The 26,052-nt window shown below is 37.2% G+C and overlaps 2 protein-coding genes across 3 annotated transcripts; both read right to left on the bottom strand.

Moving 5' to 3' along the window:
* Positions 1 to 8,353: 8,353 nt before the first annotated feature.
* On the bottom strand, positions 8,354 to 10,208 carry LOC137936967 ((S)-N-methylcoclaurine 3'-hydroxylase isozyme 1-like). Its single transcript, XM_068781952.1, has 2 exons — positions 9,165 to 10,208; positions 8,354 to 9,074 (listed from the first exon to the last, which is right to left on the bottom strand). Exons 1-2 carry the CDS (start codon positions 10,029 to 10,031, stop codon positions 8,457 to 8,459), a joined length of 1,485 nt encoding a protein of 494 aa, XP_068638053.1. The 5' UTR covers positions 10,032 to 10,208; the 3' UTR covers positions 8,354 to 8,456.
* A 1,127-nt stretch (positions 10,209 to 11,335) lies between these two features.
* On the bottom strand, positions 11,336 to 25,006 carry LOC137936545 (GATA transcription factor 28-like). 2 transcript variants are annotated; one of them, XM_068781290.1, is made up of 7 exons: positions 24,109 to 25,006; positions 15,215 to 15,292; positions 14,969 to 15,105; positions 13,404 to 13,553; positions 12,463 to 12,571; positions 12,078 to 12,149; positions 11,336 to 11,834 (listed from the first exon to the last, which is right to left on the bottom strand). In XM_068781290.1, the coding sequence occupies exons 1-7, from the start codon at positions 24,559 to 24,561 to the stop codon at positions 11,730 to 11,732; spliced, it is 1,104 nt and encodes a 367-aa protein (XP_068637391.1). In that variant the 5' UTR covers positions 24,562 to 25,006; the 3' UTR covers positions 11,336 to 11,729. The 2 variants fall into 2 exon arrangements, with proteins under 2 accessions (XP_068637391.1, XP_068637390.1); XM_068781289.1 differs by having other exon boundaries at positions 11,339 to 11,834; positions 12,075 to 12,149.
* Positions 25,007 to 26,052: the final 1,046 nt, after the last annotated feature.

Raw genomic sequence — 26,052 nt, 5'->3', positions numbered from 1 at the left:
TACCTTAAAGCTCGAATAATCAACTTTCTAGAGCCTAAAATCTAAAATGGGAGTGCCAACTACAACATAAATTTAGTTTGTATTAAATCTCTTTGGGAAAGATCAATTTGTTTAAAGAGAACCTGAAATCTCTTGGTAATTTTCAGCCAATACAGTATATTAATGGAATTTTTCCCAAGCAAGGGTTCTTGGCAGTGACTACCATTAGGAGAACATCGACAATAATAAATCATTATCTCCTTGTGGTGTAGTTAGTTAATTATTTACCATATTTTATTTTAGCACACTGTGCATTATATTTTAATTTAAAATCTCAATTCAACCCCCTCTAGAGAAGCCACATGGGCCAATTGCAAGCACCTTTATGACACAATTATCATCCATGAAATTCACCAGTACCCAAAGTGTATGTGAGGACATAACTAGACTCAAGTCCGAGATTGATATATTTGAATTTTTTTTATTGAACCTTAATTTGAATTATCTCTTATCCTAATATGGACCATTCAAAATTTCTTATAACACAAAAAAATGGTGAATCAATGAATTTTTGGCCATGTGTGTGCAAGTAGAAGGGATGTTAATTCAAGAACAAGGAGAAATTGCACATATCTTGACATACGGAAAGAAGAATAAGCAAACCATTTAACAAAAGGGAAAGTGGAGTTTTCTTCCACTTTTATTATACTAAGGTTGTCTGATGTTTTTTTTTTGTTGTAAAAAAGAAGGGATACATCAATAAGGTTTGACCAAGCGGAAAGCATGGCTTGATAAGAAAGATACCCTCATCTCTTTGGTGTGTTTCCAATCTAATATGATTGAAATATGCCATAGCACATTGTGGGTTGATTATGGTTCTACAATCCATATTGTAAATACCATGTAGGGTTTCTTAAACAAAAGAGAAACAATGGATAGTGAACGAAACATCTATTCAAGAAACATGATGCATTCACATGTGAAACCATTGAAACCTAACAAATTCATACTATGTACAGGTGATGTTCTTTTTTAGAACAAACATTTTATATTTCATGTTAAGTTGTGAAGCCTAATTAATGTCATACGTTGAGTCGGTATGCAGATCGACCTTTGCGGTAAGGTCACCGTAGGGGTTGGAAGAGGGGTGGGAAACCCCCCTCTATCAGGGGTGGGAAACCCCCCTCTATCAGGGGTGTGGGGGCGGAACCCCCGCCCAATCCACGATATATTAACTGCTGCTTCATTAAGGACAGTTTGGAAATTTTACTCTTGTATCGCGATTGTCCTAATTTTCTCTTTATAATTTAGGGGCGCCGCTATTAGGGTTTTATCATCACCGATAAGGAATTGGAATTGCAGCCCGAGAAAGGTTAGAGAAAATACCTATAAGTGTGTGCGATTCCTCTTGTAAATTATTTCATCTTTATAGTGGATTACTGCAGCGACGGAAGATAAGACGTAGTCTCACCTTAAGGCGAACCTGTATAAATCTTGTGTTTGATTTCGTGCTTGTTTTTCCTTTCTTTCGCAATTATTATTATTACTCGTTAGTTTGGAATTACGGTGTCTAATTCCTAACATTTCAAACTTTTCCAAAAACTTAATTTTTGTATCAAGGCTTGTACCTATGAGTTTTTTAATTAATTTTTTTGGTAATTTTTTATTTTATTAAAAAAACACATTTGTTATTGGCAATGGTATAATGGATGATGGTTTCTTCAAATTCATGTAAATAATTCTATTCCTTGTACTTTGATGGTTGTGCATGGTACATTAGTATTAAACGCTATGTTATTAGTACAAAAATTCTGTATGTTATGGCATGGAAGATTGGGTCACATTTTATTTAAATAATCAAAATATTAGTAAATGATGAAATACTTCATTCTCTTGATTTTACTAATTTTTATTCATGCATAAACCACATTAAAGGTAAAACAGGGCAACAAGAAACATAAAAGCTATATGAGTTCTGACATTTTAGAAATAATATACATTGATGTTTTTTTTATATGAACGTTAATGGATAGAAATACTCCATCTCTTTTATTGATGATTATTCACTATATATGTATTTTTAGTTGCTTCATAACAACAACAAACCGTTTGATTTTTTAAAATTATATAAAATAGACCTAAATAAATAATTTGAAAAACAAGTTAAAATTGTGGAATCAAATAGAGGTAGAGAATATTATAAAAGTTAGAAAGGAAATTAACAACGAACCATTTGTTGCACTCAGTGCGCCGAAGGTGATCATGATCATTGATCCACATAGTATTTTTTTCTTCTTCTAAAAGGAAGTTTTAGCAATCCTAACACAATAAAGTTATGCTACTTAAATGTAAGCATGAGATCAAAACATTTGAGGAGAAGTTGTACATTCCCAGAGTTTTCTGCTTGATAAGAGTATGACACAAAATGGGTATTCCTTGAACAGTTATTTTCTCCATTAATCCCAAAGTTTCAACACGTTATCATCCATGATCCAACACTCATTAAACAACCACATCAAGGAAACTAGAACTTTCCCAATAGCCCTTTAAATCCACACGACAAAAGACAACTAATCTCTTGCATTTCCTAGATTCTAATTGGTTTGGAGTTGGTAGGAAATCATTAAATGAAACTCGAGCTTATGTTTTCCTAAAAAGTTAATAATGCTTATGTAAATAAATCAATAAACCAGAAAGAGAGAGTTGCAAGTAGCCATTTTTCATCCCTTTATGCCGGTAGTTTTGGACGTTTTCAACGTCTTCTAACTCCTCATTGAACAATAGTTTCAAAAGCAAAAGTGGTGCATTCCTCTAATGGTAATTGTAAACGGTGTTATAAACAATTCATTAGTCTCGCTTTGAATCGACATGTAACAAAACTGTTGATTCTGATGGAGTCATAACAACCTCGTCGGTGTATGCATGGAAACCACTCTTTCCACCTTCAAAAAGTTTAACGTAAATGTGGATTATGTAGGCAATTCGTTGCAACAAACAACTCAACAAGTTATATTTACATACCAAAGTGAATCTTAGGAAGAAATATTTGTCAAACCTTTTTTTTAAAAATAAAAAAAAGGTAGGTGTGTGTGTGCCTAGCTCAGTTGGTTAGAGTGTTATATCAAAATGTCAAGGTAGTAGGTTCAAAACCTATTTGGATCAAAGGTATGTATTTTCATTTTGTTCTATTTTCTTTAATCCCACATTGTTTTTCAACAATTTCGAAAGAGATTTAAACTTTTAAAATGGGAAAATAAAAATACTTACTTAACAAAACACTAAAACCCGAACTGTTGGATGGGAAAAACTTCAGTAAATGGCATAAACAGATGGAATACTGATCGACAACTCTAGAGTTATCCTATGTAGTTGTAATGTCCCACTAGTTGGTAGCCCAGAGGACCATGAACCAGCAAGATCAGGTGTTAAACACAAAAATGTGAAAGATGATTATCTGTGTCATGGTCTGATCCTTAGTGCACTCATGAAGTACAAGCAAGAAACAAACTTTGAACAAATGTTTTTCATAGGAGAATATTTCACCTACATGATGGCAGATGGGAAATCGGTAATCGATCAAACACATGAAATTCAAAATATTATTGCTAAGATTATCACTAAGGTTATACATATTGATGATAGAATAGTAGCATCTGCCTTCATAGAAAAACCTCCTCAGACTTCAAGATCCAAATGAAACATAAAAGAGAATTTCCCACATTAGACAAAGTGTTGGTGTCGATTATGATAGAAGAAAAACATAAAATCAACACTGAGAAAAACTTGGGTAATGGATCTGAAGTTAGTGGAATAGAAAATTTGATAGAATCAAAGAAGACTAACTTCATAAAAAAAAAAGGAAGCCTAAGAAATTTCTTGGTAAGCCTAAATAGAAAATTCAAAAGGAATAGAACAAGGGGGCAAGTTTTATCTATGGAAAATCGGGTCAATTTGTTAAATAGTGCAGACACAAGAAAAATAAAGGGCAAGGTGATAATACGACTCCTCAAGCGAACATGATAATCAAAACTAGCTTGACTGGAACCGATGACAGGTTAGTAACAACTAACTTGGAAATAAATCTGGCATTTAATCCAATCGTTTGGTGGATTGACATAGGAGCAATTGTTTATATTTGTTTTGATATTTCCTTCTTTTCTTCCTACCGGAAGTCAAAGGGAGAACTATGACAACAAACAATTCAAGTGTTGCTTAAGTGATAGGTGAAGGAGAAATATAGTTGAAGTTCACATCTAGGAACACTCACTATTCACAATGTGAAGTACGTGTCAGACATATGAAAGAATCTAGTTAGCAGTTTCCTTCAGAGATAGTTAGGCTACAAATTAGTATTTGAATCGAACAAGGTTGTAATTACAAAGGGTGGTCTTTTATAGGGAAGGGTTGTGTTTTTTATGGTTTATTCAAATTAAATGTAATTTTCCCCAAAATATCAATGAGAATAAAGCTTCATCTTATGTCATGCTAGTTGACTCTTTTGACTTATGCCATAGTAGACTTGGACATATAAATATGAATACTCTAAAAAGAATGACGATGTTAGATGCGATACCTAAAAATAACACAGAATTAAAAAATAAGTGTAAGATATGTGTCCAATCAAAACAACCTAGAAAGCCATTTAAGTCAACGAGTAAAAGCTTTGACCTTCTAAAACTTATATATAGTGACGTCTATGAGATGAGCGGTATTTTGACCAGAGGATGAAAAATATATTTTATTCCCTTTATAGATGATATGTTAAAATACTGTTATGTATATCTAAGGATGAAGGGTTATAAAATTTTAAATTTTATAAATAAGAAGTAGAAAATCAAACCTAGAAAATAATAAAAGACATGTCAGATAGAAGAGGAGAATATAGTTCTATAAAATTTGAAAATGTTTGTAATGAACATGGTATCATACATGAGACCACGACTCTTTATTCTCCTCAGTCCAATAGAATAGTTGAAAGGACAAATAGAACATTCTTAGACATGATTAATTCTATGTTGTTTAGTTCTGGTATTCTCAACAATATGTAGGGAGAAGCTATACTTTCAGCGTGTAAAATACTTAATCATATTCCTTACAAAGACACCACATGAGTTATAGTGGCGTAGAAAACCTAGTTTTAAATATTTTAAAGTATTGAGTTGTCTTGCTAACTTTAACAAGATGAAGCAAAGTTCTAAGACTTACGATGCAGTTTTCTTTGGATAAGCAGAAAACAGCAATGCATATGGGTTTTTAGTAGTACATTCAGATTTACCTAAAATTTCAATAAACACTATTAAAAAATCCAATGATGCTATATTTTTTAAAAATGTGTTTCATATGAAAGAAAAGAGAAAATTAGAAGTAGGAGAGACTTCTAGATACCATAATGAGGATATTCAAATAGTGTCACAAACTGAACTTAGGTGGAGTAGGAGACCTAGGATAGAAAAGAACCTAGGAAATGATTTTTACACTTTCCTCATAAAGAATGATCCATTGACTTTTGCCGAAACAATGAAATCTAGTGACGCATCCATGTGGGAGGAAACAGTTAAAATTGAAATGGATTCAATTCTTTCACACCATACATGATAATTAACAAACTTACCTCCCGGGTTTGAACCAATTGGATGCAAATGGATCTTCAAAATGAAACGTAAACTTGATAGGTCCATAGAAAAATACAAAGCTAAATTAGTTGCTAAAGGTTTTAGTCAGAGAGAAGGGATCGATTCTTTCAATACTTACTCACCAATCACTAGGATAACTGCAATTCAAGTGCATATTACATTGGTTGCATCATATAACCTCGAAATATATCAGATGGATGTTAAAGCAATTTTTTTTCAATGGCGAATTAAAGGAATAAATATATATAGAACAACCAAAGAGCTTTGTAGCTCCTAGTGAAGAGAATAAGGTGTGTAAGCTAGTCAAATCTTTATATGGTCTAGAATAAGCTCTTACATAGTGGCATAAAAAATTTGACAACCTATCATATGGTTTCAAAATATGTGATTTTGATAAATGTGTATATTTGAAAATATACGATAGTTTTTTCATTATCTTATGTCTTGATGTTGATGATATCTTGATATTTGGAAATGAAAATATCAAAATATTAGACATGAAAAAATAACTTAATGATAATTTTGATATAAAAGACTTAGGGTTAGCGAATGTGATATTAGGGATCAGAATAATTAAAAATAAACATGGAATTGCTTTGAGTCAATCTCATTATGTGGGAAAAGTTCTAAAACTGTTCGGATATGAGAATTGTATACTAGTTAGCACACCATATGATTATAGCATAAAATTAAAGAAGAGTGATGGGGAAAATTATTAGAAGTCTCATGTATTTATCAAACTGTACCAAACTAGATATTTCCTACGCAGTAGGAAGATTGAGTAGGCATACGAGTATCCTCGATAAAACTCATTGGGATACCATTAAAAGACTTCTTAAATATTTGAAAGGTACTATTAATTATAAAATACACTATTATGGTTTTCTCACTCTACTAGAAGGGTACAATGATGCTAGCTGGATTTCTAATTCTAATAACATTAAAGCCACAATTGGTTTGTATTTACACTTTGTGGCGGGGTTGTCATTTGAAAATCTTCCAAGCAGACTTTGATTACTGGATCTTCTATAGAGGCTAAGTGGGTAACCTTAGAGTTGGCTGGTGGAGAAGTTGAATAGCTTCGGGGACTATTATCAAACATTCCCATGACAAATAAGGCAATTCCAACTATCTTAATTAATTGTGAAATTAGGAGACTATTATGAAAATTAAAAGTAAAATTCATTATTCAAGGTCGTCTAGGTATATTGAGCTTCAATATAAAATCTTGAGGAAACTCATATCCACTAAAGTTATAACCTTGAGTTCTATTAAATCATTGAAAAACTTGGCAGATCACCTAACCACGGGCTTGTTGAGAGGACACGTACAATATGTTTTGAGGGGAATGGAATTAAAGTCTATTACTTGAGTCACCATCAGTGGCAACCCATCTGACTGAAAATTCCAAGATGAAGGTTCAATGGGAAAAACAAGTTAAACGAGTGATTAAGAGCACCAAATTAAGTGAATTTTATTCACATCCCATCTCTATGAAGTAAGTGTTCAACTGTACTGGATATGAGGTTCGTGTATTATTTTAGTAATATCTAGGCTATTATAACAGGGTATAGAGATGTACTATACTCTTGAAGATATCGCCGATGTGTAGGGTTCGAAACTCGAACCCAAAAAAAACCATCCTTGTAACCTCGTCCCCGCCCTATCCTAATAAACCCAACCCGTCCCCACCCAATCCCTGTAAATTCGACCTGTCTCAACCCTATTTTATATCTTTGTCTCATATGTGGTCAGATTTGGGTCGAGTTTAGGAAAAACCGTCAACCCGAAACCTAGCGGGTTTTTTTCCCCGCTATGTCCTCAACCAACGAGGTGTAATTATAAACCCAAATCGGGGTTTTTTGGGTTGGGCTCCCCATAAAACCCAACCCAATGTGAGTGTGATTGTGGGCCATAGTCTAACAAAGAATTTAGGCTTATTCTTTAAGAGGCACTCACAATACAAGATACTTGTGCATGGTTGTAACACATTACCCCGATGGATCTCATATGCAAGATTAACACTTAGTTGTTTGGTATTCTCAAAGCCTATACATAAAGTCCAAGTTCAAGATTTATTCACTTAAGATTGGTGTGGGTGTTAAAATTCTAGCTAAATGCAAGTTCAAGTCCAAAAGACACTTGTCATCGAAAGCTATAGTGTACTCATTGCTCGAACCTTGTCTAATCTAATCATATCTTAGTTTTCAATAGTTTTTTTTGAAAAAAAAAGGCTTGTGCGGTTCAAAACCTGGTTGGACCAAAGGCATGCATTTTCATTTGGTTCTATTTCCTTTAGTCTCTTCTTGGGTTAAATACAAATGCCCTCATTTCCTCCTTGAGTTTGTGTAAGACACACACGTGCATGCGAGGCTCACATGCTCGCGCATGCGCATGGTCTTGCATGTGTGGAGTCTCTCGATCATATTCACACATATGTTCAGGTGGGCCCAATGTGGGGCCAAAACATGATGAGTTTGTTACATATTTGGACAATCAAATCAAGAAGTGATTTTTATTATGGTCTTATAAAGTTCGTGAGCCCGTTTAACACTGTGCACGTCTATGAAAGCAAAAAGGTTCATTGTATCTTGTCAGTATCTTATGCATTATAAGAGGCAAAAACAATGAATACACCCTTCCGACCTGAAAGAGGTATTATTTAATTATTATTATTATTATTATTATTATTTATCTAATTGATAAAGCCGATCGATAAAAGGTATGCATTGGAACCACATTTAATTTAGGTTTATTTAAGTTTTGTGAGAATGCATTTGTTTTCCAACAACATTACACAGCCATCCACACGGTTGGTTACATGGCTTCTATTAAACTCACATTTTAAGCAACTCTTGGAACGAGTACGAGGGGCTTCTCCTTCGCCAGAGTCAGCCCAATTTTCTCTGCCGTGTCAAGCTCTTCAAGAGTCAGTCCAGGCGGAAGTGACCAATCGAGAGAGTGGATTAAAGAGGCAATATTGAGTGTGACAAGCACGGAAGCCAATGGCAACCCAGGGCAAATTCTCCTTCCCGCACCGAAAGGAGTGAACTCAAAGTCATTCCCTTTGAAATCCAAACCTGAGTCAAGAAACCTCTCTGGCATGAACTTCAGAGGATCTTTCCATATTTCTGGATCTCTCCCAATTGCCCAAAGATTCACCATCACTCTGCAACCCTTCGGTATCACATAATTCATTACCTTGCAATTTTCAAGTGCTCGGCGAGGTACTAAAAGTGGGACAGGAGGGTGCAACCTCAGTGACTCTTTTATACAGGCATGTAGGTAGCGGAGGTGAACAAGGTGCCTCTCTTTGACAATATTCTCTCCCTTGATTCTTTCTCCGACTACCCTTTGCAGTTCATCTCTAACTCTAGCCATAACTTCTGGGTTTCTGATGATCTCTGAGAACGTCCACTCTGTTGTCCGAGTTGTTGTATCAGTACCGGCAACGAACATGTCCTGCAGAAATGCAGACAATAGGCACACAAAGGTATAAAATTTTGTGACTATCAATGAGAATTGGCTAATCTTTTTGAAGGTTCAACTAACCGTGAAAAACGCTTTAAGCTGGAGATCACTGAACCCAGCGTCGAGCAGGATGCTCAAGAAATCGGACTTGGGACTGGAACTTTTCTCGAGCTTCTTCTCCTGAATAAGGGTCTCCCAAATTTGATTCATTCTATGATAATGTTTCGTAGCTTCCCGATTCAAACCTTGGATATCAAGAGCACCGAGAAGTGGATAGATATCAGAGAGATTAGGAACAACGGCCATTTCCATGAGTCTAGAGATGAGGCTCTTCAGCCCCAACACCTGGTCCGTTTCTGCCCAAGTAAAGATATCTCGAGAGAAAATAGAGCCGCTGAGCACATTCAGGGCGGTCTCAAAAACCAATTCACCAATTTCTACCTCTTTCCCTTCTCTGTCCAAAGCAGACAGAACTAATTGAGACACCTTCTCTTCCCTCAAACTGGTTTGCAAGCCTAATGTCTTCGAAGAGAACAGCTCCGTCTTGCAAAATGTTCGGAAGGACTTCCAAATCTCATCACATGAGTCTGCCCAGCCGAGAGAGTACTCAAGGTAGTCTTTCACCCGGAAAGTATGAGGCACGAAGCGGGCAGAGAGGACTCGATCGTGGGTCTTGAGGACTTGTGCGGCCATGGACGGAGACGAGGCCACGACCAAGAGCTCGGTTCCTAAGCGGAGGGAGAGGATGGGGCCATAGGTGTGCGCCAATTTGGCTAGGTCGACGTGGGGTCCTTTCCTGCTCAGGTGCAAGAGGTTGCCTACCAGTGGCCAGGGCCTGGGACCGGGAGGGAGAGCACCTTGGCTCTTGGATAGGGCCAGATAGCAAAAACGCAGTAGGACGGCGAGGAGCAGAAAAAGCGCAGCAGACTCGAGATTCAGCTCACCCATTCCCGACGCTGCGCTGCACTAATTTACAGGAGATTATGATTGGCTGAGCTCGCCCGGAGCAGCTTAATCCGGCGGCCTCAACAGCATCCTCTGCTCGCCCAGCAATTGAGATCCCGGAGTCCACGGAACGGCGAGTCCATCTTCGGAAGGGGCAACTGGGAGTAGGATTTAAAGCAAAAAAAAAATAAAAAAATCAGGCACGTCTTCGGAGAGGGACCAGAAAGTTGCGCCGACGGAAACTGGATTTGGGATTTTCGTGTCTTTTTGTGAAATTGGTACAAGATTTATCCCAAAATAAAGAAACATATATTTCAAATAATAAATTCAACATATTTATATTCACAAACGATTATTCCTTAACCTTTTTAACTTTTAATTAATCATTAAATCTGAATCAAAGTATCTAAAAATTGATTTATTTTAATTTTATATTTATTTATTATCCCATACACATGTGGAATTTTATTATAGAGATTAAAATATTAAAATAATAATTTTACCATATCTGAATTATTAATACATCTCAAAAATACGGTACTCTTACATATTATACTAGGGTGAGTACTTCTTTGAATATCCACATCATCTTTAACATCACCACCACTAGAAAAACATACATATAAAAAAGAAGTAGAATTACATTCTGATCACTCCCAGCTTTCACGTTAACAAAATTTCTTATTGACACACGTAAGACAAATTAAAAAGGAGGTTCTTTTAGTTTAAACACAACAAGAAGGTAAAGAGAGGAAATCGAGCCGGAAGAAATGAAACAGTAGCAAAGAAATGGAAAGCCAGAATATGCCATCCTCCTTAGCCCATTACCAAAGAAAGGAAACTAAACAAAAAAGAGAAAACCTCTCCCTAGATTAATAAAGAATGAAAAACAACGAACCCTCCGGGAAAAAAAATCAAAAAGCAGATAAACTCCGACAAAACTGCCACGGAAACCAATTCAAACAAGCCTTACAGCAACAATTAAAAAAAAAAACTAAAATCATCCGAAGCTGTTCAAGAAAGTCCGGCCTCCCCTAAACTTTGCCTCTTCCAACAAGAGCCGAAAAACCGAATCACTTCCCTCTCTCCCTGCAACAAATTATTAACTAAATCCACCAAAATCACTTCAAAAGATATCGCCAAAGGTAGTCGGTGCTAGAGACAGTGAGAGGAAGAGAGAGCACCGGATAACAGTTACAAAGGCGAGAGAGCAGAAATTTTTTTTCCACAAATATTTTGTTTGACAACCCTCCCGACAACCAGACATAATTAATAGAGGGAAAGTGAATTCAGAACTCGACCCCTCAGAATTCACATTCCCTCGCGTTATGCCTAAAATGGCGTAAAATATATTACATTTGTAATTTTTTTTCCCTCCCTACTTACAGAGGGCACTAACGGATTTTAACACATTTTACCCAGCATAATAAAATACAATTCACTTACAGATGATGGCACTACCAGAGCCAAAAGCCAATTACATTGTGTATAGACAGGATTTGTAAGAAATAGAATCCTTACCAACTCGGTCCAACCTCCAAAATTCAAGGACCATAAAAGGATAAAAGGATAGAAGGATAAAAAAAAAAAAATCTGCCAGTGATCCACTGTTACATGTATATATAATATAAAAGAAGGATGGTTCTTCCCAACAAAAGGGGGACTGACATCCTCTATATTGGCCACAAATCAGGGCAGACGTCATGAAGTTGGCTGTGATTGCTCGTGACCATTTACATTAGATTGCATGGAAACACCTACTAGTTCGGAGCTTTGTTGTGCATCACGAACGTCCACAACCTCATTCTGCAAAGAACATTAAAGGTTATTGGCAGTTTGAAAATTGTTTTCACTTTCCTTTATTTTGCTTCTGAATCCTCTTCGAAAAAAAAAAAAAAAAAAAAAACAAGGACAATATCCCATTCAAGCCCAGTCATCATGTGAGAACCACAAGAAAAGATGATTATCTGAGTATTGAGCAGCTTTCAAGAGATTTCAGGTAGTGCAACGTTTTACATTTCAAATTACAAATACAACATAGCTTACCACCTCAGTTGGGTTGATCGGAGGATTTGGTGCTGCCGGTAAGGGTGTATTCTTTGAGAGGTCCCGCAATGTCCCCTGCAAATCTTGAAAGCATTAATAGGCAAACAGGAAGATATTTGAACCCATACACATTGTGAGATACATGATAAAGGCTTGAATACTTAAAAGCCCTAAGACATTTTCATCATGTTGGTTTTTTGCGTTAAGAAAAAGCTCGTTCCAGAGCTCAACAGCCATATGTTCCATACAACAAAAAAAGTCCAAAGGTAATTTACAACATACCAAGTACATCTCAATTTCAAAAATAGCAGTGTAAGTTGAAATAAGCTGTGTAGAAAAAAAAAGACAATAACATCAGTAAACACCAAAAGAAGAAATTCCATCTCACTTTATTAGCCCACATAAGTCCACAGGCATTGCACAAAGTTCTTGGTCCCGCTGGTCCACGACGCATCATTGGAGTAGACTTTTCACTTGTTCCACAGTGACGGCAAGATCTGTTCAATCATTACTTTAGAAATGAAACCAACCAAAATCATTAAAGCATAGCCTTGCAAAAACCAACCATTGATGAAAAAGAGAGTATAGTATAACTACTGATTTGAGATGCAAGTAGTTAATTAAAGAATGACAAAGAATAACACAAAAAAAGAGAAATAATAAGGTTTAGAAAAATAAGATCAGAGCACTTCTGCAGAGTTGCCAGAAAAGAGGTAATAAATAAGGTGCGTATGCATGTGTTTGTGTAAGAGACAGAAAGAAAAGAAAAGGTCAAGTATTAATAAGCAATGGCAAGTTATGAACAAGATTTGATTCACAAAAAAACTGAAATCTCTTAGTAAAATACACAATCCACTTCATAGACCTTCCAAAGGCACCTATAGTTACTCTCGTTATCAGCTGATCCTTTTTCTCCTTCTGAGAACAATGTGTTGAAAACCTGTGGCTTAAATCAAACGCATCACACCAATAGACACCAGAGACTGGATAGTGCCATTAAGTAAGGCATTTGACCCACAGCACGTGCATGTTTCTGAGATTTAACCCAGAAAATCAGGAACATAGCAAGTATGAGGAGTGGAGAAATGGTTAGGTAAAGAAATAGCCTGGAAAGCAACACAAACATACTCTCCAAGCAAATGAAGAATATGCTCCAAATTTTTTGTCTCAGAAGTGGATACAGCTGAAGCAACATAAATTATCATCATTACACTTCATTTGACTAAACACAGCACCAAATGCTTATTAGACTCATTATATGAAAGGATAAACAAACTTAGTTGCATACCTACAGAAAAGAACAAGACTACAAAACTTAACAAAGCTTACACAGACTCTTGTGGTGTCTGAGGTGTCTGGGCACCATTATCCTCAGAACCCCAACGCATGGGATTATTTTCCCAGCTTGATGCCGATGATGCTGGTTCTTCTGAAGACTGTGATTTAGCTGATGTAAACTGACCCTTGTGTCGTTGCATCCTACAATAAACATGAAACAGATAAGAGGAAAAAAAAAGACACTTTTTGTGTTGGAGGGGTAGTTTGAATAGGGAGAGCAAGAGGGGTTTCACATACAGGTACAGGAAACCCAAAAATCCAATCTTAGATATCAAGTGCCATATTGGCAAGATCTCAGACAAAATTAGGAGCCTCTTCCCTCCCCTATTTTTCCATCACAGAGAGAGCAGGGGCAGATGCCCTCCCCAGTTTTTCCAATTCAGAAAAATGTGAGTGAAGGCCCCTCCTCCTTTGTTTCTAATGGGATTTCCCCTCCCTGGAAAGAAAAGGGGAGAGGCAGGGTCCCCTTCCCATCAATCTCCCATCAAAAACAAAAAGGGGGAGGGGCCTCAGCCCTCCCCTTTCTGGCGGGAAAAAAAAAAATGAGGCCAGTGGTCCCTCCCCCTGTATCATTGCCAGAAATGGAGACAAAGCGGAGCGATCCCTCCCCACCTGTCAATCTCCCTTTAATGGCTAGAATAGAAAATTTCAGGCAGTAAATTTAGGTAACTGCCTGAAATTGCATTTTGAGGACAGAATAAGGGATCTGCCCAAATCAGACCCATTGATCTTGTCCTGGGATTCTTAAAACCTGAGATGCAAGATATCTTGGCAATATGTATAATCATGTTCTCCATATTCAAAAGAGCTCATGTGATTATCTCATCACAGCTTCAAAAAAACATTTAATCAGTAAATTAGTGGAGATACGCATGAAATGGAAATAACTCAATTATACTTTCCCCACCCTCCATTTATGGAACATAGAATATGGAGGTTAAATGCACGAACTGAGAACAGATCCCACAATTTCCTAGTTTACCTTTGATCTCAAGTATACCATAGATCCAAGAACAATTCCATTCGTCAAATAGGATGACTTTATAACGTTTACTCACATGGAAAATTTACAAGTTATGCATCAAGTAGGCTTTTCTTCAACTATCATAGACATATACGAGGCCCTCGGATTGAGAAACAAGACAAGGTAATTTATATAAAACAGACCTAGAAACGATCATGCATAATCTCTGTCACTGACTCTCATGCTGAGACCAAAAAGAGAGCAGAATCTGTAAACATGCTGAGAGACTACTAATGACCGAGCTTAGAAGCTCCCAATAGGCAGGCTAGGTTTTTTATACATGCCATATTCCATTTCAGATGTTCAACCTAAACACATCCATGTGCACTGTTCTGCACGTGTGCAGCAAGCTATGGTGAGGGAGATAATACAGAATAAAAAAACCAACAGGAACTCAGATGCGTCTGATATGGAGCCAACCACCTCTTCTCTACAGTCAAACTAGTATATGAAAGATCCAAACAAATTCTAACATCCAGAAGTGGAAAAGCAAAAAGACAAGGAAATAAAGGGAGAATTTGTGCACTCATACCTAAGGGCTACCTCTTTACGAACATTGTAGCGGATTTTCTTATCAAAGTTCCTCTCTTTTCGCTTCTCACGGAATCTGAGCAATGATGCAACTCTCTGAGGCATGGTCATGCGTTGTGGCACATCTGCTAATTCTACCTGGTTGAATGCTTCAGTGATTAGGAGGTTACCTTAAAAAAGTTACAACAACAAATATAACAAGCAGCTTTCAGATTCACAACCAACAAACACTGGAAATTCATGATACCCTATTATTTTGTTGCATTGGAACAGGTGTGCTAGGAGGTACTTCTCGTCCACCTAGTAGCAAAAGCACTGCTTGAACCTGCCCGAGAAAATTGGAACTTGGTCAAATCACTGAATTAGGTTCTCAAAACAGCACAATACAGTTTTGTTAGAATGAAATTACAGGACAAAGAGCAGCTGCCATGGCATTTTGTCTAATGGGGAGAAGTTTCAAAATAAGAGGGCCAAATAGGACAGGACCCCTTCCAAAACGGATAGAAACTCAGCATTGGTAGGGTCAGCAAAAGCCAAATGGTGAAGAGTAGGACAGACAGATCGGGACCTTAATGTCCTCTCTCTCTCTCTCTCTCTCTCTCTCTCTCTCTCCTCTCTCTCTCTTACAGTTGGAAATATTCCATTAAAGAAGAAGATGGTACGATAGAGCTTGCAAAGAAGGAAAAAACAAAACAAAAGCTAACTTATAAAAGGAAAACGTAGCTAACAACTAACATAAAATGAAGAAAAGCACAACTGTTGGTTGGGGACAACTGGAAGAGAGTCATTGACAACAAGATGCAGATCAACTTCTTGAGCAAGAAGAACAGCCAACTAATTGGCTTCCTTAGAAATATGCTCCCACAAAACACAAAGCTGAGAAAGAATCTCAACAATCTCATAAAAAAGGGTCCCAAGCATAGACATCCTCCAATCTATAGACAGCATAAGTTGCCACCATTTTCCAACCATCTTTAACCAGAGAGCTCCAGAAATGATGGAATTCGTGCAATATACTGGCTTTGAGCAATGTATGATGGATAAGTTTCTCAATCACTCTAGCAACCTGATGTGAGTGAGCTAGAAAGATGCAAAGTTTCTCTCCTTCCAAAGGCCTCAAAGCACAACAAAAACAGATTGATGCGGGATGTGCATGGTGTGTGCTGCTGCCGTGAGGGAGAGGAGAGAAAATAGAAGGAGAGAGGAAGAAGAGGAGGAAGAGAGAAAGAGGGAGGGAAGAAGGGAGCCAAGAGCAGGAGGGAAGAGAGAAGAAAGAGTTGGGAGAGGAAAATTTCAACTTCTATCAATAATAATGAATTTCCAAATATCATGCGTTAAATAGAGACCCAAATCCTGTGGGACATTTCAAAATTACCAAAATACCCCTGATGTCAAAAATGCCCCTAAAGACCAAAATGCCGCTGAACATATAAATAAAATAACAACTAATCTGTCCTAAATGCCTCACTCCCCAACCACAACGTGGTGGGTATTGTAGTAGTCTGGTGTCTTCGAGTATAAACTCGTGCAATCGACGGTACACAAGGGGTGTCCTCACCACAGATAGCCGCCAAATCAGGCAGCCAAAAATTTTCATTGTCTTCTCAATGGGCTGTTGTAACATATGAAGACATGATGCTGGAAGTGACTGCAAATGCCAAATTATCTCCATAGAGCACCCAAATTTCACAACTAAAAGAGCAACACGGGAAGAGATGACTATTGATTCATCTTCGCTATTTGAGAGTATATATTAATGGTTCTCAATCTAGTGACTACATGTCAGGAGGCCTATGGTGAATCTTACCTTTTGACACACCATATAGGTGACTTTTATAGATGAAGGAATTTATCTAAGACAGGAAGCAATGTGCCTTAACTAGAGCAAGGAGCTACATCAGGCAGGATATAAGAGCTCCATTCCCAGAACTCAGGTGGTCAGCCCCAGCTCCACTATCACAGAAGCCGTCCAACAAATGGAGTCAGCACACCTCAAGGGTGTTCTCCTCTCAAAGCCCATGACAAGGGAAACCGCTCCAAATAGGATTACTAGAAGACATGGCATACAAGGCATGCATCGAAATTTCATCACCAATAGCAATGCAGCGACTAATGGGATAGGGCTCAACCAGAGAGGAATCACACAACCAAGTCAACAAAAGCTAGTTAAAAAGCATCACAAGCATGATGCAAAATACCAAGGAAAAAGTACAGGACCAGCTTAATACTAGCCCAAATACCAGTGCACAGGCCAAAGGTTGAGAACACAGAAACCAAGTAGAACCAATGTTGCCATATTTTGGGATGAGAAAATTCCTGAACATAGAAGTTCATGAGAACCATACCATTGAACCATTAAACAAGAAATGCCCATTCATGCATTTAATGAACTTACTATTCAGAACTTTATGGTGTTACAAATGTACAGTTTCTTCTGGTTCATGAAATTGAATCTAAAAACTTGCTTGCTTCCCTGCCAAAGGAAGCTTTTTAAGCAGTTAGCAAAGCTTGTTGGGCAAAGAAGAACAAGAAAAAATAGTTTCAAACCCTCTATGAATAGACTTGACATATGTGGCTATGCCTGCTGTAGAGAAAAGGTTTCCATTCCAGCTGTGAGGCTCTTATTGATTCTCGAGATTTGGGGACAAAATAGCAGTGAAAAGAGAAGAAAAGAAGACCTAGGAGAAGAGCAGCCTAGCTGCCTTGGAGAGAGTGCCAGAAAAGCATGTCCTCCCTCTTTTTAATCAGGGTTTAAGTGATATTTTATAAAAGGACAAAAAATACCCCTCAATACTCAAACATGTCTCCTAAAATACATGTCTAAAATGAATGAAAATTGAACCATAGATAAAATAAGATATTGTCTATCGAACAGCTATACTATAAGAGAAAAATGTATTGTGAGAAATGACAAAAATACTCCAGGATTGGTATTTTAACACTCCTCCTCAAGCTGGAAAGTAGATATCGAACAACCCCAACTTGTAACTGATGGATACATATTCACGTCTTCCCGAAGGCTTGGTAAATCTATCTCTCAACTGATCTGAAGATTTTACACAAAGAGTTATCACTTCCCCTGCATAACCGTATCTCTAATGAAGTGGCAATCAACTTCTATATGTTTTGTTCTATCATGGAATACAAGGTTGTTGGTACAAAAATGTTTGTCTGGTTGTCACAATTCATAACCATAGGGTCAGGTAACATAAAACCAAATTCAAAAAGAACAATACTCGGCCTTTGCACTAGATCTAGCCACAATTATTTGTTTCTTACTTTCCAGCTTACCAGGTTGCCTCCAACAAAACAACAATAGCTTGACTTAGAACGTCTATCCATTTTACACCAACATAATCGACATCAGAATAACCAAGTACATTAACTTTCCCATTCTGAGTATACAAGAGACTTTTTCAAGGTGCACCTTCAAGTACTTTAAAATCCTTAGAGCAGCTTCTAAATGGACTTTTTGAGGATTTTCCATTAACAGACTCACAACTCCCACAACAAATGAGATATCCGACCCGGTAACTGTAGCATAGATCAATTTACCTACTAACTGTCGATATTGAGTTTTATCCTTGTGTAGGATCCTGGGTGTCATGCAGATTATGATTAACTTCCATGGGGGTGTTTAAGGGTTTAACACCTAATAAACCACACTCTTGTAACATATCTAATATATATTTTCTCTAAGAAAGAATAATACCTCGCTCACTACGAGCAACTTAAATACCAAGAACTTGAGAGAGCCTAGATCCTTTGTCTGGAAATGTGTGGATAAATATTGTTTAACTTCTATAATACCATTAAGATCATTACTAGATAACACAATGTCATCTACATAGATAACCAAAACCACCATACCAGTCTTCCTTTTAAGTGGGAACATGGAATGATCACAATGGCTCCTATAGAACCCAAACCGTAGTACCATAACACTAAACTTTTCAAACGATGCCAATGGACTTTGTATAAGTTCATAAATAACCTTCTGCATCTTACACACCTTTTTTGTCTGCCCTTGAGCAACATACCTAGGAGGATAAGAGCAGCTACTTCAGAGAGAGCTCCACCAGACTCATTCTTATTTACTATCACACCTTCAGCTCAAATAACCCTATTAACTGCTTGCTCAAGGGTGGTCACATCCTCATTGGCCAGTAGCTAGACTCGAATAGCATCATACTCAGGCCCCAAACCATCCAAAAATCGAGCTAATTGAATCTGATTTTCTTTTTTACGAACATTTTTAACATTCGTAGTCAAAGGATGGAATGAACTAATCTCTTGTAGAATTGCTCTCGTCTCAAAGAAATAATCTGTCGCTGATCTGCCTCCACGCTTCATATTAAAATATTTTACATATAATTCATAGATCTTTAACAAATTACTTTCTTGAGATAAAATAAAAGTCAATGTTGTCCACATTGCCTTAGCAATACTGCAACTCAAAATCCAATGACTAAATCTGGACTCCATACTATTGATCAACTAGGTCATTACTAAATTATCTTTTGTCACCCAATCTTCAATAATAGGCTCAAGGGATCTATTATATATTTGGTCATTCTTCTAACCCTCAAATACATCAAAACTGATCTAGACCAATTCACATAATTCGATCCATTCAACCAGATCGTAGTGATCGGATTTAATAGTCCTCAAGACAAGAACTTGTGTGCTGGATTCAGCCATTAAATATCATAAAACACCACAATTCAGTACTCTGGAGTGTTAATCAACCAAAGAGAAACATTTTCCCCAAATTTATATGCTTGCACAATCAAGTGGGCCCCACACCGAAGTCGATTAGGGCAATTCAACATCCAATTCATTCAATTTCTAGGCACTAGTGATCAACGTCAGCAATTAAGATCATAAATCGATGAAAGAATGACCTAATTGCAAGAAATCAGGATGACACAAGCCATATGAATAATGAAGCAAACATTAAAGTAAATGAAATAGGCAGATTTGAGGAATTTCTTGAAATTGGGATCATCAAACACCTCTAAACCCCAATAATCAATCAAATAGAAGCAGTAGTCATTAGTTAGGAGGTTAAGACAGGCAAAAAAAGGGAAAAATTGAAATTTTTACCATACCAGTCCAAAAATCTAGGAAAATCCTTCAAGGAGATTGCTGGAAATGGAGAGAAGGTCCACAAACTTGAAAGAAATCAGCTCAAGATATGCATTAATGCTCTTATACCATGTAAAATATGAGATTTTGGGAGAAAATATAAGTGAAAAGAGAAGAAAAGAAGACCTGGGAGAAGAGCAGCCTTGCTGCCTTGGAGAGAATGCCAGAAAAGTATGTCCTCCCTCTTTTTAATCAGGGTTTAAGTGATATTTTACAAAAAGACAAAAAATGCCCCTCAATAATCAAAATTACATATCTTCTAAAATACATGACTAAATTGAATGAAAATTGAACCATAGATAAAATAAGACATTGTCTATCTAACAGCCATACCATAAGAGAAAAATATGATGTGGCAAATAACCAAAATACCCCTGGAATGGTATTTTAACACTCTGTACCTCAAAGAAATGGCCAAAGAAGATGGAAAGCCTCAGTAGTACTTGGTACCACATAAGGGAGCTAAACTCTTTTAGTCTGCCACTCAAAGAAAAATAGTATTAATAACAAAAAGCAATGGATTGGGCCATTTGGCTCAATGACTACAAGGGCAGGTTTTATAATATGAGGTCTTGGGTTCAAGTGTCACCAGGGAATGGGGTTCATCACCAACATCAGGGCCTTGTCCTTGTGATGTTGCTCTTTTCTCCTCATTTGAACTTTATCATTTGGAACTAACCTTGCCAATTCTGACATTCCTTTGCTTATTGTGGTTTCCTCAACGGGTAAAAATAAAGTATGCAATACCAACGTAATACGGATTTTGTATCAACCATCTACAACAAGCTCACTTATTTTCTCATTTAGAATGCTTAAGCGGAGAAATAGGCCTACAAATGAAAGGCCTATATCACAAAAAATAACATCTAGTGGCCCCATTCAATTCATCAGTCCAGGTCCAAATGTATAGTCCAGAAATGGAGAAAAATAGGCCAAATGTGAATACATTGCCTGAGTATAATTGTTTAATATACTCTTCAACTTCAACATAATAAAAATGTTTAGTGGGTAGATCCTTTTATTCGTGATATAATTTTCAAGTATACTCTAAAAATTTCAAGGTAGTAAAAATGTCTAGTTCCTAGCCAACATTTTTTTATTATCGTCAAACACCCCATGAGATTAGAACCTAATATCTCACATAACAACCAGTCTCCACCCCTCACCTCCAAAATAATTAATTAATTAATTAATTATTATTATTATTAACAACAAATAAATAAATAACCCATGTTGTCATTGAACAGATGCTCTATCAAGAAGTTTCCATTCAACATTGAATTCTATTATTAGGAGTTTTACCTATAAAAAATTATATCTGTACCCAAGAAAAAAGACTAAACATCTTCATTGTTGAAACAAACTCATGTACCTGAATCCATTCCAGATTTTGTCTTGACTACTTAGACAGACCAAGACACACCCACTAAAATCTAAATGAGGTCAAAAGGATGTGATCCATTGTATTTTAATATGACGAGGACCTGGATCCTGGGATTCCAACCAAGATCTAGCTAAGTTTTAGAACCCATGAGTACTCCACCTAACTAAACTTTTTTCATTTTGATAGATGAACATTAATTAAAGAGAGGGGGAAAAGATGTAATAAAGTCCACCAAAAACAAGCTGACAAGAAAACCCCATGCATTAAAAAAAAACAAGAGAGAAGATGCCAAATTTACAAAAAACTAAGAAAAGCCCCATGGGGAAATAAAATCATTTCTGTGCCCACTTATAACAACCTGGGAATCATCTTCAACTTCTACAAGATTCATGACTGAATTTTTAAAAGGCTTCAAATCACAATGCAAGGAACTCAGGTAGTTGAAGTCCATAACACCCTAAGGAACAAGCAAGAGAGAAGGATCACCACACCATGAGAGCAGAAAACTCCCCCACAAACTGAGGGCCCAAAAGAATACCCATTGAGCTTCCATCCAAGTTTAACTAGATAGATCTAGTAAGAAGGGCCTCAATGGGACGGGTGGTGCCTGGGAATAATGTAAGCTAACAATCTGACACCAATACTCTTATCAAAGGTCTCATGAAATAACTGATGTCTTGTTGTGACACCAAGTCTCCTATCAAAGGTCTCATGAAATAACTGATGTCTTTCAAGAAGGTAACCGAAAAAATATATCTGAAGAAGCACAACCTCAATAAACCTACCTAAATATGAAGATTTAGCCGTGAATTCCTATTGCTCCCCCCTTTTCAGATGCAGTAAGGAATCACAGCCAAGGAGACTTGCCATAAGGTCTTGCCAAGGATGGGGAGCATTTAAGCCTCAAGAGATAAAATCAGAACAGATGGCGGGAAATAAAATATTTTAAGGCCAAATTTCTAAAAAGCATCACACAGTTGAAAAGAGACACTGCAAAATAAGATGACAACTGTTCTGTGACATATTTATTTCTGATCTTGACTCTCCTGCTTTTGGTGTACATCCTTAACAAGACTACTCCAATTAATGCAACAATTTCTTCTTGGAAGCTCCATAGAACACTTTTAGACTGCCAGTCAATGGCCCTTCGTCAAGCCACTCTCATGTGCTGTGATTCTACTAAAAGGAAGTTCATGAGTATGTAATATTACTTGAAAAAGAGACCAAACACGTAGAAATACATTCAGAAACTCCCTGGGGTTCTCAAATGTGGAACGTTGTTTACAATACATCACTTCTCTTCAGTAGGCACATTCCAAGGGCCAGTGACTCTTTAGTGAAGATAATAAATGTAACCAATGACAATATATTGAAAGACATAAAAGAAATTCATGAACCAAAGGAAAGATTGTGATTCAATGCAGCGCATAATAGTGCACTTTAAAATGCTTCTTAACATGATTTCATATGAGGTCAAAGAGCCATGCAAATATCTCAATCTATTTAACCATATGCCTACAAGATGCCAAGGCCAGAGCAACGAAGCTCTTGGGTTACCCTGCCATTTTGTATACAACAGACCAGAACATGTCATGACTTTCTCATATTCATGGCTCTCCAAGGTGTAACTTAATACTTTCCCAAGTTGATAGAAGGGTGTTTAGTCCTTGCTCAATAGCTAGCAGATCAAACCCATGAAGCATGTGAAACTTTTCAGGCAATGTATGCCCACAAAGTTTACAGAAGATGCAAATAATGTGAATTATGTAAACTTTGAGTCACATAGAAACTAAAAACGATTAGTCAGAGATATTAGCTCACAGGCCTTTCAATTTCCTCCAACTTCAGCATCCCATGAAGTTTCATAGTTCATCTTCCACACATTGCTCAGTGCTACAATGCATAAAAGGAATCAGAAACAATGTCAAAAGACATCAGAGGAAAAGTAAGCCTTCTCTACTATAAGATAATGCAAGAGCATCCGAGATGGCATCACAAAATCAAACATCAGTGTAATCCCAACTGCTAGGCAAGAAATGGGGGAATATGTAAGGTAAGAAAAAGTTTCATGCCCCTACCATCATTAGAGCTCATTCCAGTTCATTAGCTCACTGTATTCTTGTCATTTGGTTTGCCCCAGTGTCTACAGCTGCCCTTTGTATCGACTAGCACCAAGTTGTTTTATATGCAGCTTAAATATCTCTTCAAACTGATTCAATTAGAAACTTTAGTAAATGTCATGAATCGTCCTTTCCTAAACGGCTAAACTGAGGTCAACTACACTGAAAGTGTAAAACGACTCTTTTCTTTTATAGGCTGAAAGGTGCTCCACCATGGTAAGAAGTGAATTACCAGAAGCAACCCTTTTCAGTGTCAACATGAGGCAAAGAACTAAATTTTCCTTCAGCACCTTATTCATGGAAGTATAAGAAGACACGCTTCCAAGCATCTGCAGCAAAGGCTAATCCTCAAACTCATGGATTCTGAGATTGTGCCAACAAAAACCTTCCGCATAATCGGTTAAACATGAAAAACACTAGATGCCAGCTAAAGGCGAAAAAACGAGTTTCAACTTTTACTAGAAAGTAAATTAGGGGGCAAATGGGCACCTTCTCAGGGGCAACGGAATCAAACACATAAACCTCGCCCTGGAACGAAAGGGTGAGCTGATTCCCCTGGTTCCGCGTTTGGTCGGAGAGACTGGCAGGGTCGGAAGCAGAGGGGTCTCCATCGATGGCCTCCTGCCCACCCCCATCATCCTGATCTTCCTCCATCACATGGTCAGTGTCTTGCATATAATGAACCTGAATTGGTTGCGCATCCACCACGTGTATTAGCGGAACCTGAACGGGTACCTGGACTGGAACGGCCATATGTTGTGACTCCCCTCCATGCATTTCATCGATCTGGCCTGGAAGACTCATGGCGGCCGCTGCCAGGAGATGGACATGCTGGACATTAACATGCTCAGGAAGCTGTTGAATTCGGTAATTGACAGTTGGATTTTGACGAATCCCGTGAAGTGTCTGGACCTTCACATCAACAGTTTGGCCGTCTCCCATGCTTATATACTTCCTCAGTTAGTTCTCGCACTACCCTTCCCTCTTGCTCACCACATTACGGTTAAATGAGAAATCTATACAGCAACAGAACCTCAAGTTCAGCAATTGAATGAGACTAGTATGGTTCAGACAGCCAAAAAGCTGGACAGATAAGTGAGAGAATTAAGAAAGTATTCAAGATTACTGGAAAGTTGGATTATTCCACCACACACAAACTCGAAAAAATTAAGACGGAAAAACAAAGACTTGGATCTACTCGAAACAAAAGAATCGAACGATCGCTTGTTTCTCAGAACGATGTCTTCGGAAGTGAAGAAAATCGCTGGACCGATCCAAACCGCAGGATCAAAAGGAATCAGGAATACAGATACAAATCAAACCGCTGGGTTTTTTCGCGGGAGCAGATCAAGAAGATCAAAGCCAGAGATCTAGACAGGGGCAAAAAACGAAAGAAACTGGAAAACCTAACGTCCAATCCAGATGGTGAGATGCAGAAACGTTAGAGAAGGATAGATCACTGCGCATTGAACGGATCAGATTGAATTTTAGGGTTTAAAAGGGTTTTGGTCGGCGACGATGAAGATCCAAGAGTGGGTGGGAAGGGAAAAAACGCATTTCCTTTTTTTTTTTTTTGTGTGTGTAGGAAATAGATGGAGGAGATAGTATGTCCGTATCAAAGTTAAATACCCCGACTACTTTCTCTAACTACAAAAATACCCCTCCTACTTGAGCGCTCTTTTAGACTTGTCTTTTATAATTATTGATCACTCTCTAATAGTAATTAAAAGAAAAAAAAGCATATTTTAGAGTTACATATTTCTTTTATTAAGCTTATTTACTAATTCTTTTTATTTATTATAATCAACATATTACATATTGATTAATCTATAAATGCTTTTTATATAATGATCAGTCACTATTTCATAATCGAATATACCAATAAACCAAATATTATAAAGGCAATGAAATATATTAATAAATACTTTAATAATCTATTAATGTAATTAATGTTTCTTAAGTTAAATTTAGAAATCAAATAAAAATTACATGGGGAGAGAGGATGGAAGATGAATAAGGAAGAAGGTAGAACAAATGAGGGAAGATTCGATGATTTCATACTGGATCTACAAGCCACTGACCTGACGACGTCAAACTACAATGATACAATGCCAAGTTGATCAAAAAACTCGTCTTGCCAATGGTAAAACAGGGTTGGGAGGGATGAAATGGAAACAGGCATGCAAGAAGGGAAAAGTTGTCGAAAGTCTGCTAGTCTGTTTACAAAAATGAGTTGGGAAGATGGGGAATCCAATGGACAAGGAATAAAGTGAAAAACATGGACTTTAGGTTGGTTATTACACTGTGTAAGTGATAGTGAATTCACATTTCACTAGGGAAAGTGGCCCCAAAAGCATTAGTACGTTGTGTAAATGGGGTGTGAAAATGAATTACACATTCAAGTGAAAAAATGAGTGAAGGTGAATTCACTTT

The sequence above is a fragment of the Aristolochia californica genome, unplaced genomic scaffold, assembly GCF_029961685.1.
Source record: "Aristolochia californica isolate CCGP_79_NKW_82.1479 unplaced genomic scaffold, dmAriCali1.0.hap1 SCAF_7, whole genome shotgun sequence".
Classification (NCBI taxonomy): domain Eukaryota; kingdom Viridiplantae; phylum Streptophyta; class Magnoliopsida; order Piperales; family Aristolochiaceae; genus Aristolochia; species Aristolochia californica.
This window is presented reverse-complemented; position numbering and strand designations above follow the sequence as displayed.